Source organism: Geospiza fortis, unplaced genomic scaffold, assembly GCF_000277835.1.
Source record: "Geospiza fortis unplaced genomic scaffold, GeoFor_1.0 scaffold55, whole genome shotgun sequence".
NCBI lineage: Eukaryota > Metazoa > Chordata > Aves > Passeriformes > Thraupidae > Geospiza > Geospiza fortis.
Window position 1 is genome coordinate 3,770,017 of NW_005054308.1, and position 14,257 is coordinate 3,784,273.

General features: G+C 46.2%; 1 protein-coding gene across 1 annotated transcript in view; it reads left to right on the forward strand.

Moving 5' to 3' along the window:
* TGFBI (transforming growth factor beta induced) overlaps nt 1-6,354 on the forward strand; it is a 21,941-nt gene extending 15,587 nt beyond the window's left edge. The window contains exons 10-19 of the mRNA XM_005418860.2: nt 1-169; nt 306-443; nt 683-828; nt 991-1,127; nt 1,632-1,762; nt 3,620-3,744; nt 4,657-4,759; nt 4,958-5,037; nt 5,457-5,481; nt 5,648-6,354. The exon at nt 1-169 is cut by the window's left edge and continues 33 nt beyond it. Of these exons, the coding sequence (XP_005418917.2) occupies nt 1-169; nt 306-443; nt 683-828; nt 991-1,127; nt 1,632-1,762; nt 3,620-3,744; nt 4,657-4,759; nt 4,958-5,037; nt 5,457-5,481; nt 5,648-5,703 (1,110 nt within the window). The 3' untranslated portion in view covers nt 5,704-6,354. The remainder of the gene's footprint in view (nt 170-305; nt 444-682; nt 829-990; nt 1,128-1,631; nt 1,763-3,619; nt 3,745-4,656; nt 4,760-4,957; nt 5,038-5,456; nt 5,482-5,647) is intronic.
* Nucleotides 6,355-14,257: the final 7,903 nt, after the last annotated feature.

Here is a 14,257-nt window from a genome sequence, read left to right on the forward strand (position 1 = left end):
GCCATCATTGCTGGTCTGACCATGGAGACCCTGGAAGGAGCCACCCTGGACGTGGGCTGCAGTGGGGAGGAGCTGACCCTCAATGGGAAGCCCATCATTGCCAACAAGGATGTCCTGGCAACCAACGGCGTGGTGCATTTTGTAAATGAGCTGCTGATCCCAGACTCAGGTACTGGTGCCTCTCTGCAGTTCTTTCTGCTGCCTTTCTTTTGTCTGTTTTGCCAAGGAAATCCTGGATTTAGAGGGCATAGTGATGAGTGGATAACCTTTAATGCAAGGTTACTATGTGTTGCCTTTCTTTTCAGCTAAGACTGTGTTTGAGTTGGCACAAGAATCTGAAGTTTCCAAGTCTACAGACCTTTTCAGACAAGCTGGGCTCAGTTCTCATCTAACTGGCAGTGAGCAAGTGACCCTCCTTGCCCCAGTGAATGATGTGTTCAAAGGTAAACCAGGGATTAAATCCCTTTCTTCCATCAGTTTGGGTCACAGATCTTCTTCAAACAGTTTTCACCCAGATTTCAGTGCACAAGTATGCAAATCCTCTTTCAAATGCCTCAAGGCAGTGGCATCCAGGTTTAGAATTTAAAACTGATGTGGATAATGCTCTGTGTTTGAATGGTTTTTAGTGGCTCAATAGCCATTTTAAGTGAGTCGCTGGTTCTTTCCATACTTTTTGCTGCAGATGGACTCCCTGTTATTGACAGCAACATGAGAAACTTGCTTCTGAACCACATTGTTAAAGACCAGCTCTCGTCTAAATATCTGTATCATGGACAGAAGCTGCAGACTCTGGGGGACAAGGAGCTGAGAGTTTTTGTGTACCGCAATGTGAGTCCTTGCTGTGTGCTGTGCTCCTCGGGGCTGGGGGATGCTCAGTGTCTGATGCTACAGCATTTGTGTAAAAAGGGGAAATGAGCATTGTGGAAAGCACCAACATCTCTCTTTTGAAGCATTCTAATGAAGTCTTCTTTTCTGTGATTGTGTTTGCAGAACCTTTGCATTGAAAACGCCTGCATTGCTGCCCATGACAAGAGGGGAAGGTTTGGGACCCTCTTTAGTGTGGACAAAATGTTGACTCCTCCAACTGGCTCAGTGATGGATGTTCTCAAGGCAGACCATCGCTTCAGGTGACCTTTCTGCTCTTCCCAAGTGCCACTTAGAACAGCTGCCAAAGCAGTTTCTATTTATTATGGGTCGTAGTCATGACAATGTATATGTTTTCCTAGCATAGAAAGATCATCCAAAACCATGGTCTCTCTAAATTATAGGGAGTGAAACTTCAAATAACCCTCAGTCAACTGTGAGCCAAGAGTAAGTGGTTCCCTTAATACCACAAGAATCTGGCTCTGAAGCCATCTCTGCCCATCAGATCCACTGTAGCCAGACCTCTCTGACTCCCCAAAGCATCTGGTCCCCATGGAGTCAGCACTCCCAGGTCGCTTTGTCCTTCTCAGATGTTCTGGTTGGACCCCACGGGCTCATCTCCTCCCTAATGACCATTTTGGCTATTTGATTTGCTGCACCCCAGCAGGGTTTCACATTGTAACTCCCCAGCTCTCTCTTGAGCCCAGCACACAGCTGACCAGTGAAGTGTTTTGCAGCGAAGCATTTGATGCATGTTTGCTTTGCAGTACCTTGGTGGCTGCAATCCAGTCTGCAGGGCTGACAGAGAACCTCAACAGGCCGGGAACCTTCACGGTGTTCGCTCCCACAAACGAAGCTTTCCAAGCCATGCCCCAGGGGGAGCTCAACAAACTGCTGGGTGAGCATCTCCACAACATTTGGGTGATGAGCTGCCGTGTGGGACTGCTGTGATACCAGGAGGAATGGCCAAATTTCTCTGTTATATCTCATTCTTTGGCTCTGTCTGTTGGAAACATAAGCTTCCTACCCAATGGAGTTGTATGAGCAGAAGCTGAGGATGCACAGAGTGGCACTGAATTCCCCAGGTGGGGTTTATACTGCCTGTGTTCTTGGAAGACATGTTTGTAGTGTGTGTCACAAACTCACTGTGACTTTTAATTTGGCTGTACTGGTGGTGTAAGTGAGATAACTCCCAGATATTTCTAAAAGAAATGAAAGAAGTGAGAGTGTGACTCTTGACAACACAGGATCGGAGTGTCTGCAGTAAGTTTTTCAAAGAGAAGACATAGTCCACATACAGCCTCAAGTTACACTGTATGAAATTTAAGTAATAAAAGGCTGGGGCTGTTTCTCCTTCTCCATATACATGGACAAAGCAGGAGGTCCTGTCTAATCCTGGGAAGCCAACAATGTACCATTCTAGCTCAGACAAACACCAGTATCCTGAAAAGCAAAGGCATGCAGGCTGGGTGTGGAAAAAAGCACGGGAATGTTTAATAACTCCCTTCTGGATAAGCAGCATGATCTTTTATTTTGTTCATGTTGAAAACTGGTTGTGGCTGGAAACAATGTCAGGTATTTGAATGCAATGTCTTGTCATTAAAACCCAGCCAAACATTGACATCATAATTTGGGAAGCATCTGCCCATGGTAGCTGGTTATCCTTTTAAGTGCAGGGATGAGGAACCAGTAATATCAGTCTAGCCTTATGCTTAACGTATAAATACTTCAGAAGTGTTTTGCAGCCGTTGTAAATGGCTGCGGGAATGAAGATTCCCAGATGCAGACACTTGAGATGTTCTTTTCTCAAGAATGTTTAGTTTATGCCTCTGATGAAGAGGTGGATTGTGCTGGTGAGGGTGTGCAGAGTGAACTGTGGCCACCCTAGGAAAACCATAATGGAAAAAAAGCTTGCATACAGTCTTTGAAGGAATTGAAAGAAAAAACCCCCCTTGGTGAGGGAGGTGCTCTGTGGATGGAGGCCACCTTTGCACTAGCTGTCTGTGTGGCTTGTCAGTGACTCTGTCTGTCTGTGGGGCTTGTCAGTGGCCCTGTGTCCTCTGAAGGAGGAGATGGAGAAGTGCCACTGGCCCAAGCTGAGCACGTCACCACCTCTACTGGAAAACAGATGGTGCAGGGAAAGCACCTCATCTTCCCAAAATCTGTTTCAAAGCACAGCTGTATGAGTAGAGACTCAGTGGGGTGGTATCAGTCCATGAGACATCAGTGTCACTTCTCCTGCACTTTTCCCCTTCCTACCCAGCTGTGAGGATTGTTGCCAAGTGACACTTGGCCTTGGTGACATTTGAAAATACCAGAATGCCCTATCTGCTTCCTTATTTCACATGGGTCTTTCCCCACCCCATCCCAGACTTCCTTGGGAAGTGAAAGCAGCAAGAGAAGCAGGTTCATTCCGAGAAGCAGGTTCTCACTTGGCACTGTGAGAGAATGAGGGATGAAAACCCAAGAGAGAGAGAATTCATGTGTAGGACAGGTTTGGTAGGTACCAAGGTGGGACATTGGGAGAGTGTCCTTCTGGATTTGGGAACCTGACCTGCCCAGGCAGGAATGGCCTCAGTGCCCTAACCCGGCCCTTCTGCCTGCTTTTTGGTTTTGGTTTATTTTTCAATTTTACATTGCTTCTTTGCCCTTCTAGGAAATTATGGTGTTTTCCAAGTAATTCCATTCCAGCACGTGAAATACGGGAAGCAAGTGCTGGTGCTGGTTTGCAGCTGTAAAGGTTTTCTTCCCCCAGGTAATGCCAAGGAGCTTGCCAACATCCTCAAGTTCCACGTGGCCGACGAGATCCTGGTGAGCGGCGCGGTCACTGCCCTGGTGAGGCTGAAATCCATGCAGGGAGACAAGCTGGAAGTCAGCATGGTGAGTCACCTCAGGCGGCCTTCTGTGCTCAGCAGGGCTGTCCAGTGCTTGGTTGTCTATGTCATGGACCAGAGCTCATGTCTGTGCTCATTTGGGCGCTGTGAGAGCATCTCCACGGTCCCACCAGTGTTTTCTGGGCTGTACTGGAGGAACTGTTGCCATTGTTCAATTCAACAAGCTGGAAGAATGAAATGTGGTTTGCTTCAGCTTTCTCCCCAGAAGACCAGTTGTAAATGATTTCCAGGAGCTGCTATAAATTTAACCCTGAGTCATGGGGTAAAAACATAAATAAATGAGATGAATAGCTTGTTCAGCTAACATATCTTTTTGTGTAATGAAAATGATCTCTGCATGGGCTCCCTTAGCGCAGCAGAGTTTATTTAGATACGTAATTTCATTTCAAAAACTCTACACTACATAAGGGAATGTAGGATCCTCTAGTGAGGAAAAAAATCATTTCAGAAAATAAGCAAAAATCATGGCCCACTCTATGAATAAGAAAACACAATGGGGAGAAAAAAAAAATGGAAGGGACTGTGTTTCCAGGTGCATTGAATTGGCCAATGTGCATCCTGGGCTTTTCCCATGTCCAGTCCTGCTCTGCCCTGTCCTGATCCCATCTCCACAGCCATCCATCCCCCTGGCAGGGTGCTGGTGGATGTGCTCTGCTGCCATGGGGCAGCATTCCCAGCCAGTTGCACTGAGGAAGTCCAAAGCCTGCCAGTCATTCCAGGGCAAAACTGCTCAGGCTATAATTTGTCTTCATATTCTCCTCAATTGCCAAGAGGAATGAAAATGCCTTCAACCATCCAGTAAATGAATGAATGCAAAGTGAAGGGTTTTTTTTAATAACATTGGAAATGACAGAAGATTCTAATCTTCTACATTTTTATTTTTTCTTTTACTGAACAGAAGAACAACATAATACATATCAACAAGGAGCCTGTTGCTGAAAGTGATATCATGGCCACAAATGGTGTCATTTATGCTGTGAATTCTGTCTTACAGCCACAGGGTAAGTCCATGGTGAGAAATGTCCAGAGAAACCTTGTTACAGCAAAACTGCTTTGGGAGGGATTGGGGACATGGGGCAATTGCTTCAGTTTGGTGAGGAGAGATTAGTCTGTAGTGGGATTTTCAGCAGAAAATAGGAGAAGGAAGCAGCCTGCATGCTCTGACAAGTATTTCAATGCTCTCAATGTCCCACCCTTAGCTTCAAGGCCACAAGAAAGAGGTGACGAGCCTGCAGATCCCGCATTAGAAATCTTCAAACAGGCATCTGCATTATCCAAGGTAAAAGGGAAAAACCTCTCACTGTGAAACTGCTGAAATTGCATTTTGGTAACAATTATTGGAAGATCATGTCACATTCATATGCTGACTTGCAAGGAAAGTGAGTGTATGTGTTCCATGGAATGATCCATCCTCTCTTCTTGCATGATTTAATAGGAAATTATAAGAAATAATTAATTAGTATTTATATAATTCTTAATTATGAGAAATAATAATACATTTTGCAACACAAAGCTTCAGTTTGCAGCACACTGTGAATGTAACCTTGGCATGGTATATTAGATATCAGCTTCCAATAATGAAGAGCCATGCATCCATAGCTTTTGGAGACTAAGGATAACTATATTGACATACAAACTGTTCTTACGGCTGTTGGAGATGTGTTGAATTTATGCAAACCCTGTTTTCTTTCCATGCAGGTTTCTCAGAGGAATCCTCGACTAGGTAAAACAACCTCTCCAGCTCATCTCTAATTTCCATTGTGTTCCCCCATCCCTTAAAGAGAGGGTTCTCCTGTTCTCTTGCTCGAAGCAAGATGCAGTATGACTGGGAGGAGAGGGGCAGGGGGATGCTCTGTGTCACCCACCCAGCTTGCTCTTCTCCCTGGCAGCCCCTGTGTACTCCCGGATACTGGCGAGGATGAAGGAGAACTCGGGGGGATTCTGAGCCCATCGTGAGCAGCCACCAGTCAGTGCCTCCATCCCATCCACTCCAGCTGACAGCTGAAGAGAAGGACAGAACCGTTTTTTAAAACCAAATGCCACCCTTAAATTTATTTTTGTTTGAAAATAAATGGATAGGAAAAATGAAAAGCCATATATATGTATATATTTTAAGACCATTTTTATTTGGTTTTGACTTTGAAGTTCCCAGTCCAAGGAAATGTTTTAAGGGTTTTTGTTTGTTTTGTTTCATTTTTGTTTTGTTTCTTTTTTAAATAAAATTATTCACCAACTTTCAATTTTTTGGGCTTGATAGGTACATCCAAGGGCCTTTTATTTTTTTAGACACGCATGTCCTTCCTTCTTCCCTTGGATTTTAAAAGTCTTCCATGAAATTCTGATCTGCAGGCTTTTAACAAAATTCTCTCTATTGACATTGAGACAATTGCATAGTTATAAGCCATGGTTTAAAGTATTCTCTTTTTTTTTATTAAACTGGGGTCTTTTTTTTGTGCCTATGGGTTATAACTGTGCTGCATTTTGTTTATGAGATTTGAAATGAGAGTTCCCCCTGGCTAAAGCCTTACGGTAAATGATTCATTTTTAATAATGGTTGTTTTTTAATAAAAATTAAAAATAAAATCAAAAATATAAAAAGTGGTGACAGTGCTTGGTTGGGTCTTTGCTTGGTTTGAATTACCTGATGGCAGCAGGTGATCAAACCTGAGCACTGGGAAAGAGGGGAATCAGATTTGGCTGGATCAACATTGACAGGCCTAATAGTTACTTGAGTGGAAGGGCAGAGCATTTCTGCATTTCTCCTCTCTGATCCTGGCCTGGCATCATTTTTTGCTGGTGCTTCCATGGGCAGCCACTGTCACTGTCCAAGGAGCACAGGGATAGTTACAGTTATCCTTGGCCAGGCACATCCTCCCAGCCACCTTTGCTGGCAGCTGGAGCTCAGTGCCACATTCACTCCCCATCGTGGCTTCAGATTCACTCCCTGGTCATCATTACCTTTTTGAAACCCAGGAGTGGGAGGCAAAAAAGAGAAAAGAGAGGGTGTCAAGTGCAGAACACAAAAGACTCAAGATTGTTTTGCTTGCTCTGGCAGAGAAATACCCTGATAGTTCTCCTTCTATTAAAAGCCCAAACTGAAACCCCACCTGCTCAGTTGTCTGCATAACTCAAGTGTGTGAAAAATACCCAGCTCCTCTTTTAGCTCTTCTTTTATTTCTCTTCTTCACTACCCCTCTCATTTTTCTTTGATATTTTTCTGGCATGATGCAGTCCTGGTATTTCAGGCTGAGGAGGAACACTTCCAGCCTCCTAATCCCAGCAGCCCAAGGCAGAACAGTTGTATCAGGGCATTGGATTTTGGGGGAGGCTCAGCTTCTTGGTATTAAACTAATTACTGTTCCTTCCAAAGCCTGAGAAAGAGGGAAAGCCATGTCGAATCTGCTCTGTCTTCTTTTCTTTGATGCTTCATAATTGAGAGATATAAAGTCTTCACAACTTGGAAGGGTGGAAAGTAGGTCTGCTCCTCATCTAGGTGAGTGCCCCTTGTTTACAGCTTCTTGGCATCTGGCTTGGTGACTAATTGTTTCATTGCAAAATGAAGCCACTTGAGTAGACAGGAGTAGGGAAAACTGCTCAGATGAGCTTAACAACCACGAGCAGCCCCATCTGCTGAGACAACTGAGAAAACTGAGTTTTCATCTCCTGGAAATACAGCCCTGGCTTTTCACTCCATGGCTCCTGGGCAGGTGTTGGGATGTGTGGTGATGGGGTGATGGTCTCCTTTGTGCTTTTTGTGTAACCTGGCTTTGCTAGGCTTGCTTTTGGAGGTTTATGAGTCCCAGCAGTTTCCAGTAGATAGAGGTGCATTATCCTTTCAATCCAATTCGCTTTTTGCTCTCTCCTGTCGCTTATTCTCCCTGGTGCTTTGGCAGTGCTCCCTGCCTCACTCCTGCTGCCTGTTCCATCCTCTGAGCTGCTGTGGGGTGCCAGCAGCAGCCCCCAGGTGCTGTGGGTGGGGGCTGCTCTCCCTGTTGTGTTGGCTCTGTCATTTCCCTGGATCCTACAGCCTGGGGAGCCATCACAGGGTGCCTTCCCACAGGCTGCTGGGCAGCTCCCCAGGACTTTGGTGTCTCCAGATTACAGCTCATGGTGGAAACTCTTGGGAGTTCTTAATGCTCACCCTGCTCCAAATCGATTTCTCACCCCTCTGTGTTCAGGGAGGGAGACACAGATGGATTTGATCAGTGGCTGAGCTGTCTCAGTTGATCAGTAGGACTGTATCCCTTGCTTTGATTCAGTGACACTTTGGGGATATTTTTCCCCATGGATTTGTCACTGTGCCTTACCCAGTGATGTGAGGGTGAGTGCTGCCAATTATCCCACCAAGGGGAGTGAGATATTAACGCCTCAGCCTTCAAGGGGTGCCCAGGGATGAAGCAAGAGGAGAGCAGCTGAAAGATGGGGAAATGAGGAGTGCTGAAATGATGGGAATAAAAACTTATCTGTCATTTTCTAAAGAAATCTTTTTAATATTTTTTAAGTATGATGAAAGGTGGAAGTGAAAGGAAGAAGGAAGTTGCTGGTGCTGAGGCAGAACAAAACTTCCCTGGGGAAGTGCTGGCCGAGGGGCAGAGAGCTCCCATGGGCCCAGCTGGGTGTGGCAGCCTGAGGGATGTCCCAGCCAAGGGCTGTGGTGTGATGGAGGAGCTGGAACCCCCCTGGGTACCCATCCCAGAGCTGCAGGAGTCCTCAGATAACAGCAGTCAGGGAAGGGGAGAAGCAAAGCCCCATTCAGAAACTGCTGAGTGAGGGTCAGGGTGACCTTGGGATGAGCAGCATTTGGGATGGGCCTTCAGTGACAAACAGCCCTGGGTATCCAGCACAGAGCCATACTGCACCAGGGGTTTGGTGTCTCAGTGTTGTCAGAGCATCTCCACATGAAGCCCAGCCTGTGTGAACGTCACCATGACCTGGAACCATGTCTGTGCTCCTGGGAACTCCCTTCAGGACTGGGGCAAGAACAGTAAACTGAGACCAAATAAGAGTCTTTTGGAGGAGAATTTTGCTTTCCCCTCCTTAAGAGTCAAAAGTGTTTTTCTATTGAAAATTTGCAGGGATGTGCAGCTGCCCTTGTTTATTTTTTAGAATAATGATTCCTTCATTTGCAGCAGTTCCAGTTAAGCAAAGTAATTAAATGCATGCAGAAAGCCATTTAGGAAAAGTACAGCTTTGAAGTGTGTGCTCTATGCCCCAAAATGATGCCAGCATGGCCAGGCTGCTGCTCATGGGTCACTCCTGTGCCAGAGGAACCCCAGTGCTCTCCAGGGTTGGAGCAGTGAACAGAAGGTGGTGCCTCTGAAGGGCTGGCAAAGCAAATGTTGACTGCAAAATGCTGTGTTTTGAGAAGTTTCATGATGTGGTTTTGCTCATTTACATCTTGAGATATGAACCAGAGGTGCTTTTCTTCTAGAGATTTTTTTTGCTCTCTGGCAGCCTTCTGGAAAGATATTTAAGGCAGGAGGAAAAGCAGCGCTGAGCTTTGTTCCAAGGAGGATCTCACATGCAGGGCTGTAGTGGAAAACACGTGTTCCTGCAGTGTCAGGGGGATCTGGGAGCTCTGTGTGCCTGGCTGATGAGGGAGGTTTGGAGCTGACCTGCCCTGAGTGCTGTGGGGGAGCCAGGCTGGGAGGGCTGCAGGGTGGGCAAAGGCAGCTCCTGCCTCACTGTGGGAGCACTGGAAAGGAAAAGCCTTTGCCTGTGTCAAAGGCCAGGCAGAGGCTTGAGTGAAGCCAAGGCAGCTCAGCCAGATGTGCTGACCCCTGGAAGGGGTCACCTGGAGATGGGGGAAGCCACCCATAGGCTGTCACTGGAAAACTCTACTCCTGCTTTTGTGCTGTGGGGAAATTCTTCCTTCTACATGTGATTTATTGGAAAGTTAGCTGGTGTCCCAGGAGGGGCAAAGAGAAAAAACAATGCTGAAAGACAAGCTCAAAGGAGCAGTTGGGATCAGAGGCATTCAGGCAACTCTTGCTTTATTTTGTTTTTCTTTGGAGTCTTTTTTGGAGACACATTTGAGAGATTTTTCAGAAACCTTTCAGAAAAATATTTAGGAGGACTTTCTTTCCAACAGTGAATGATCCCTTACTGTTTTGTGGGATTTTTATGATCACTTTGCAAAAGCTCAGCACTTTTCCTAGGAGAAGTCAGAGGGTAGCAGTGCCTGGTGAGCCACACACTGTGCCACGTGAAGGCATCTCCTGCTAAGGGAGAATATTCTAAGGATTTGTTTTCACCTCCTGGAAAGGAAGGTGAGAGGAAGGATTGGTTTGCTGGATGATGCCATTCATGGTACTGAAAAGCCCTTTACACAATTGCCATGGGCTGACCCATGCATCTGTCCTGCTACACTTACCTTGACTTTTCTGCAGCTTTTCAGAGGGCTTATCTGCTTCTGGCTTTTAACCTGTCTGTTCTTTCTCTATTCAGCATTTCCAAGGGAACTTCATCTGAATTTGGAAGTCACCCATTTCTTTCACATGCAGCTTGTGCATCAAGCCCTATTAGCTGGCAAATGCAAAACTCATTCTATTTTAATTGCTCCTTCTGGGAGAAGAATCAAGTTCTCCTGTTTGGAAAATAATTGTGCAGAAGATGAAGGCTGTCTCAGAGCATTTGTTAAATTTTGCAGAGGCAGGAGGATAAATTCCTGGGTTTCAGGATTTCTACCAGTGTTGCTGTGTAGTCTTCTAGCTTTCTACCTTTGTTTCAAAGTTTGCAATTGGGATAAATGACCTTTCTCAGGAACCTTTAGGGGGAGATCCCAGATAATCCCCAATACTATCTTTGTACATGTAGCACTTGGGAAATTACCAACCTCCACAAGGGAAGAGCCAGAGGATTGCTCTGAAGGAAGATGATAATGACCATGACAGCAGTCATGAATTAAGGCTGGTTTTATAACAGTGACCTGAAGACTCATCCATTTGCTGTAAACTCTGGGCATACTAATCCCGTGCTCAGCACAAGTGTGTGCTCCTCTGCCAATGTGTTTTGCCACCCCACACGCTCAGGTGGTGATGTGGCTTCCAGCAGGGAGCTGGCATCTCAGAGTTCAGGATGTGTGGCTGGACCAAGCCTGGCTACACCTGGTCCTCCTCATAGCCAGGCAACAGATCCTCACCCTTTTTATCACCCAGAACACAAATTTTCAGACAGAAATATTGACAGAAATATTGACAGGCTTGTCCCTGACGATGCTAGATCCATTGTGGCCTGCTGGGAGGTGTCCTTGCCCATGGCAGGGGGTTTGGAACCACATGATCTTTCAGGTCCTTTCCAACCCAACCCACTGTGTGACTCTGTGATTGCTGCCCTGGGAGCTGAGGGAGCTGATTTTGCAAGGGTGGCTCACGTGAATGGCAGGGACACACCCGCCGCTGCCCGCGGACGTGCGCTGGCACCACGGAGGGAACGAGGCAGCAAAAGTGGCTGGTTCCTTTCTGTAGCTCGTAACTAAAGAGCAGGAAAAGTGGAATAAACAAAGCCAAGCTGCAGGGTAGTCACGCAAGGCAAGGGGAACTGAGGAGCATCAGCAGAAAGTGCTCCAGGACAGCAGCATCTGGAGCACTCGGGGCTCAGGAAATGCTGCTCTTCAAGGAGCTCTGGTGCTGCTGTGTAGGACAGGAAACAGGCTGGGGCTGAGGCTGTGCCACTGCCTTTTATTTGCTCAGCACATTTTGCCTCTTTTTACGTAACACCAGCAAATGAGGAACATAAAGTCACTTCTCCCATAAAAGTTTTTTTAACTGCAGAATTACTTTATCGAGTTTCTTCTTCTGGGCTGCCTCTACCTTACATTCCTGAAATAAGCTAGGTAAACTGTAATTAAATTACCTGTGCTCTAAAGTTTTCTGAAGCTACAGAGGCTTTGAGTTAAAGACCCAAAAGATGGGACAGTGAGCAGGATCAGTACCGAGCTGTGAGCCACAGTGGGATGGCCTGGAGCATCTCCTGTGCTGTGGAGCTCCTGGTGCAGACCTGGGAGATGCCCTCCACCAGGAGTGCAGACAGGGCAGGAGTGATGCTCATTCACACCTGACTGCCTGGGCTTGGCCAGGGGAAACTCTGCTTGCCACGAGGCCCCAGCTGGCCCTGGCTGTGTGACTCGGGTCACTGGGACACAGTGGAGAGGCTCTGGGCTGCCCTTTACACCCTGCTGTGGGTGTAGCAGCAGGGAGGTAACAGCCAGAGCAGAGGGGAAAGCAACTCACTGACACGTGTCCTTTCCTCTGAGTAATCTCCCCCTTGCTCAGCACCTTTGCAGTAAAAAGGGAGCTGCTCTTTCAGCTTAGTGGTTTCTGAGGGAACACCACTGTTTTTTGGTTTGCTGACTCCTCAGGGTGAGCTGGCTCACTGGGGAGCCATGTTCTCCCCCTGCCCAGCACAGAGCACTGGGGCAGCCAGGGTTAAAAGTGTGTCCATGCAGGGGGATGTGCATCAACTGCACAAAAAAACCTTTCTGAGACCAAGGAGACGTTGAGATACTTGGAGGCTTTATTTTGTTAAGGATCAGATCAGTTCAGATCATACTGGAGGCTATTTAAAAGAGATGAGAAGAAATTTGCCCTGGGAAGCCTCAAAGGGAGGTGGTGGCTGCCTGGGGGGCAGTAACCTGCCTTTGGTTCTGCAGAGCTGAATGCTTCAGAAAGCTGTGGACACCCCTGCCAGGGAAATCAAAGGCTTGTCTTCATCTGGGCTCTTCCTTCTGCCCTCCACCCTGATCTTTAGCTCATGTTAATGAAAACTGAGGGAAACTGAGGTTGGTGTAGCAGGGAGAGGATGACACCAGGTTGATACACCAGGGAGAGGATGACACCAGGGTGGTGTAGAGGGAAAGGATGGCACCAGGTTGGTGTGCCGCTCTGGGATGTCAGGAGCTGCCAGGCTGGGAGGGCTGCTTTGCTTGGAGAAGTTTCTGCACTGCACAACCTGGGGATGCCTGAGGGCACCGGGGGAGGGAGGCACAGTGAGCAGGGCTCAGAGTAGGTGGTCCCAGGCCTGCTGACCAAATGTTCCTCCTGAGCTACTACATTTGGACACCACAGGCAAGTGATTTCACTCTCCTGTTTGAAAACAGACCCCCTGAAGTCAGGCTGCTGGCTGCTAACACGCTCCTTGCAGAGCTCACAGCTCACCCAGCAGCAGCCCCTCTCCCGCCAGGGTCACCTCGGTGCTGCCTGGGGCTGGGGGGCTGCACAGCCCCATCACTCACTGCTTAATTGCAACCAGATTTCCCTAGAAATGTCTGCTGAAATATTTATAAATATTATAGCCAGCAGCTGCTGATGCCAAACAGGAAATTTTAAGCTGAACAAACTTTTCCACGTTTCTAAGTGGGGAAAGTAAACTGTAGCTAAGATCAGTATTAAAAAAAAAAAAAAAAGGAAAAAAAAAGAGTCTAAATAGCAACAGGCTTCCAGTGTTCCATATCCTGAGGGAAGTTCATGGTTTCTTGAAGTCTTGGTTCTTTCAGCCAGGCCATTTTCTATCTGCATATAAGCAGTGTGTGTCTGCACAGTGATATAGGAGGTGGCTGTAAAGAAGAAAATTAGGTTATATCTCAACACAGACATGGTTAATGTAATTTCAAGGGGAAAAAAATGAATACACAATTTAAAATAAAATCAATAGGCCAGGGATCAGGCTGGTGGGGCCACCTGAGGGAATGGAGCCCTGTTTTATTTTGCACTTCATGTTTTGTGCTTTCCCCTCTTTCCCCCCTCTCAAGTTCTTTTCTAGGACTTTCTTATTCTTGCTCATTCAGAACTTGGTATTGGAACAATATTTTTGAGTACTAAAATGTGGAAAAAATGTAACACTAAATCTTCCTGGAATTAGCTATTTTAAACAACTTCTGCCATTCATGGATTTATTAAACACAACTTCAGGCTAAAAAGCATTATTGGGCTTTTAAAAACTGATTCATGTCATTTCCTAGTCAATGATATTGAAATAGAGATGGAATAAAGCAAAGACCCTCAGTGCACATATAAAATCTGAAAGTGTATTCTTTGAGCATCTTCAAAATGAGGTGCAGATCAAAACCTTTGAGTCTTTTGAAGAATAAATTATCAAAATAATTCAGTTGATACCATTCCCACAATTACCTCGATATAAAGATATTTTTCATCTCTTTTTTCTAATTAAATTCTGTTCACTGTAGTACCTTAGTGGAAAGAGAAGAGCTCTCTGATGCTGAGAATTTGTTTGTTTGGTTTTAACTTCTGGCTGTTGGTAGCAAATCCTTATCCACTTTCTCTTTGTGAGTTAATTTTCTTTGAAGCAGGTCAATGGTGCATGGTGAGCTGCAGAGTGCATAGACTGAATTGCATTGCACCCTCTGGGTGGGTTTTGATGAGCAGAATCCATCTTAAGAGGCAAAAGGTTGTCCAAGGAAATGAAGTTTTGAGAAATCTTGTGAATTTTAGAGACTAATGGTAGCAAGATCTCAGGAAGCTTTTATTTCAGTTTAAAGTGTG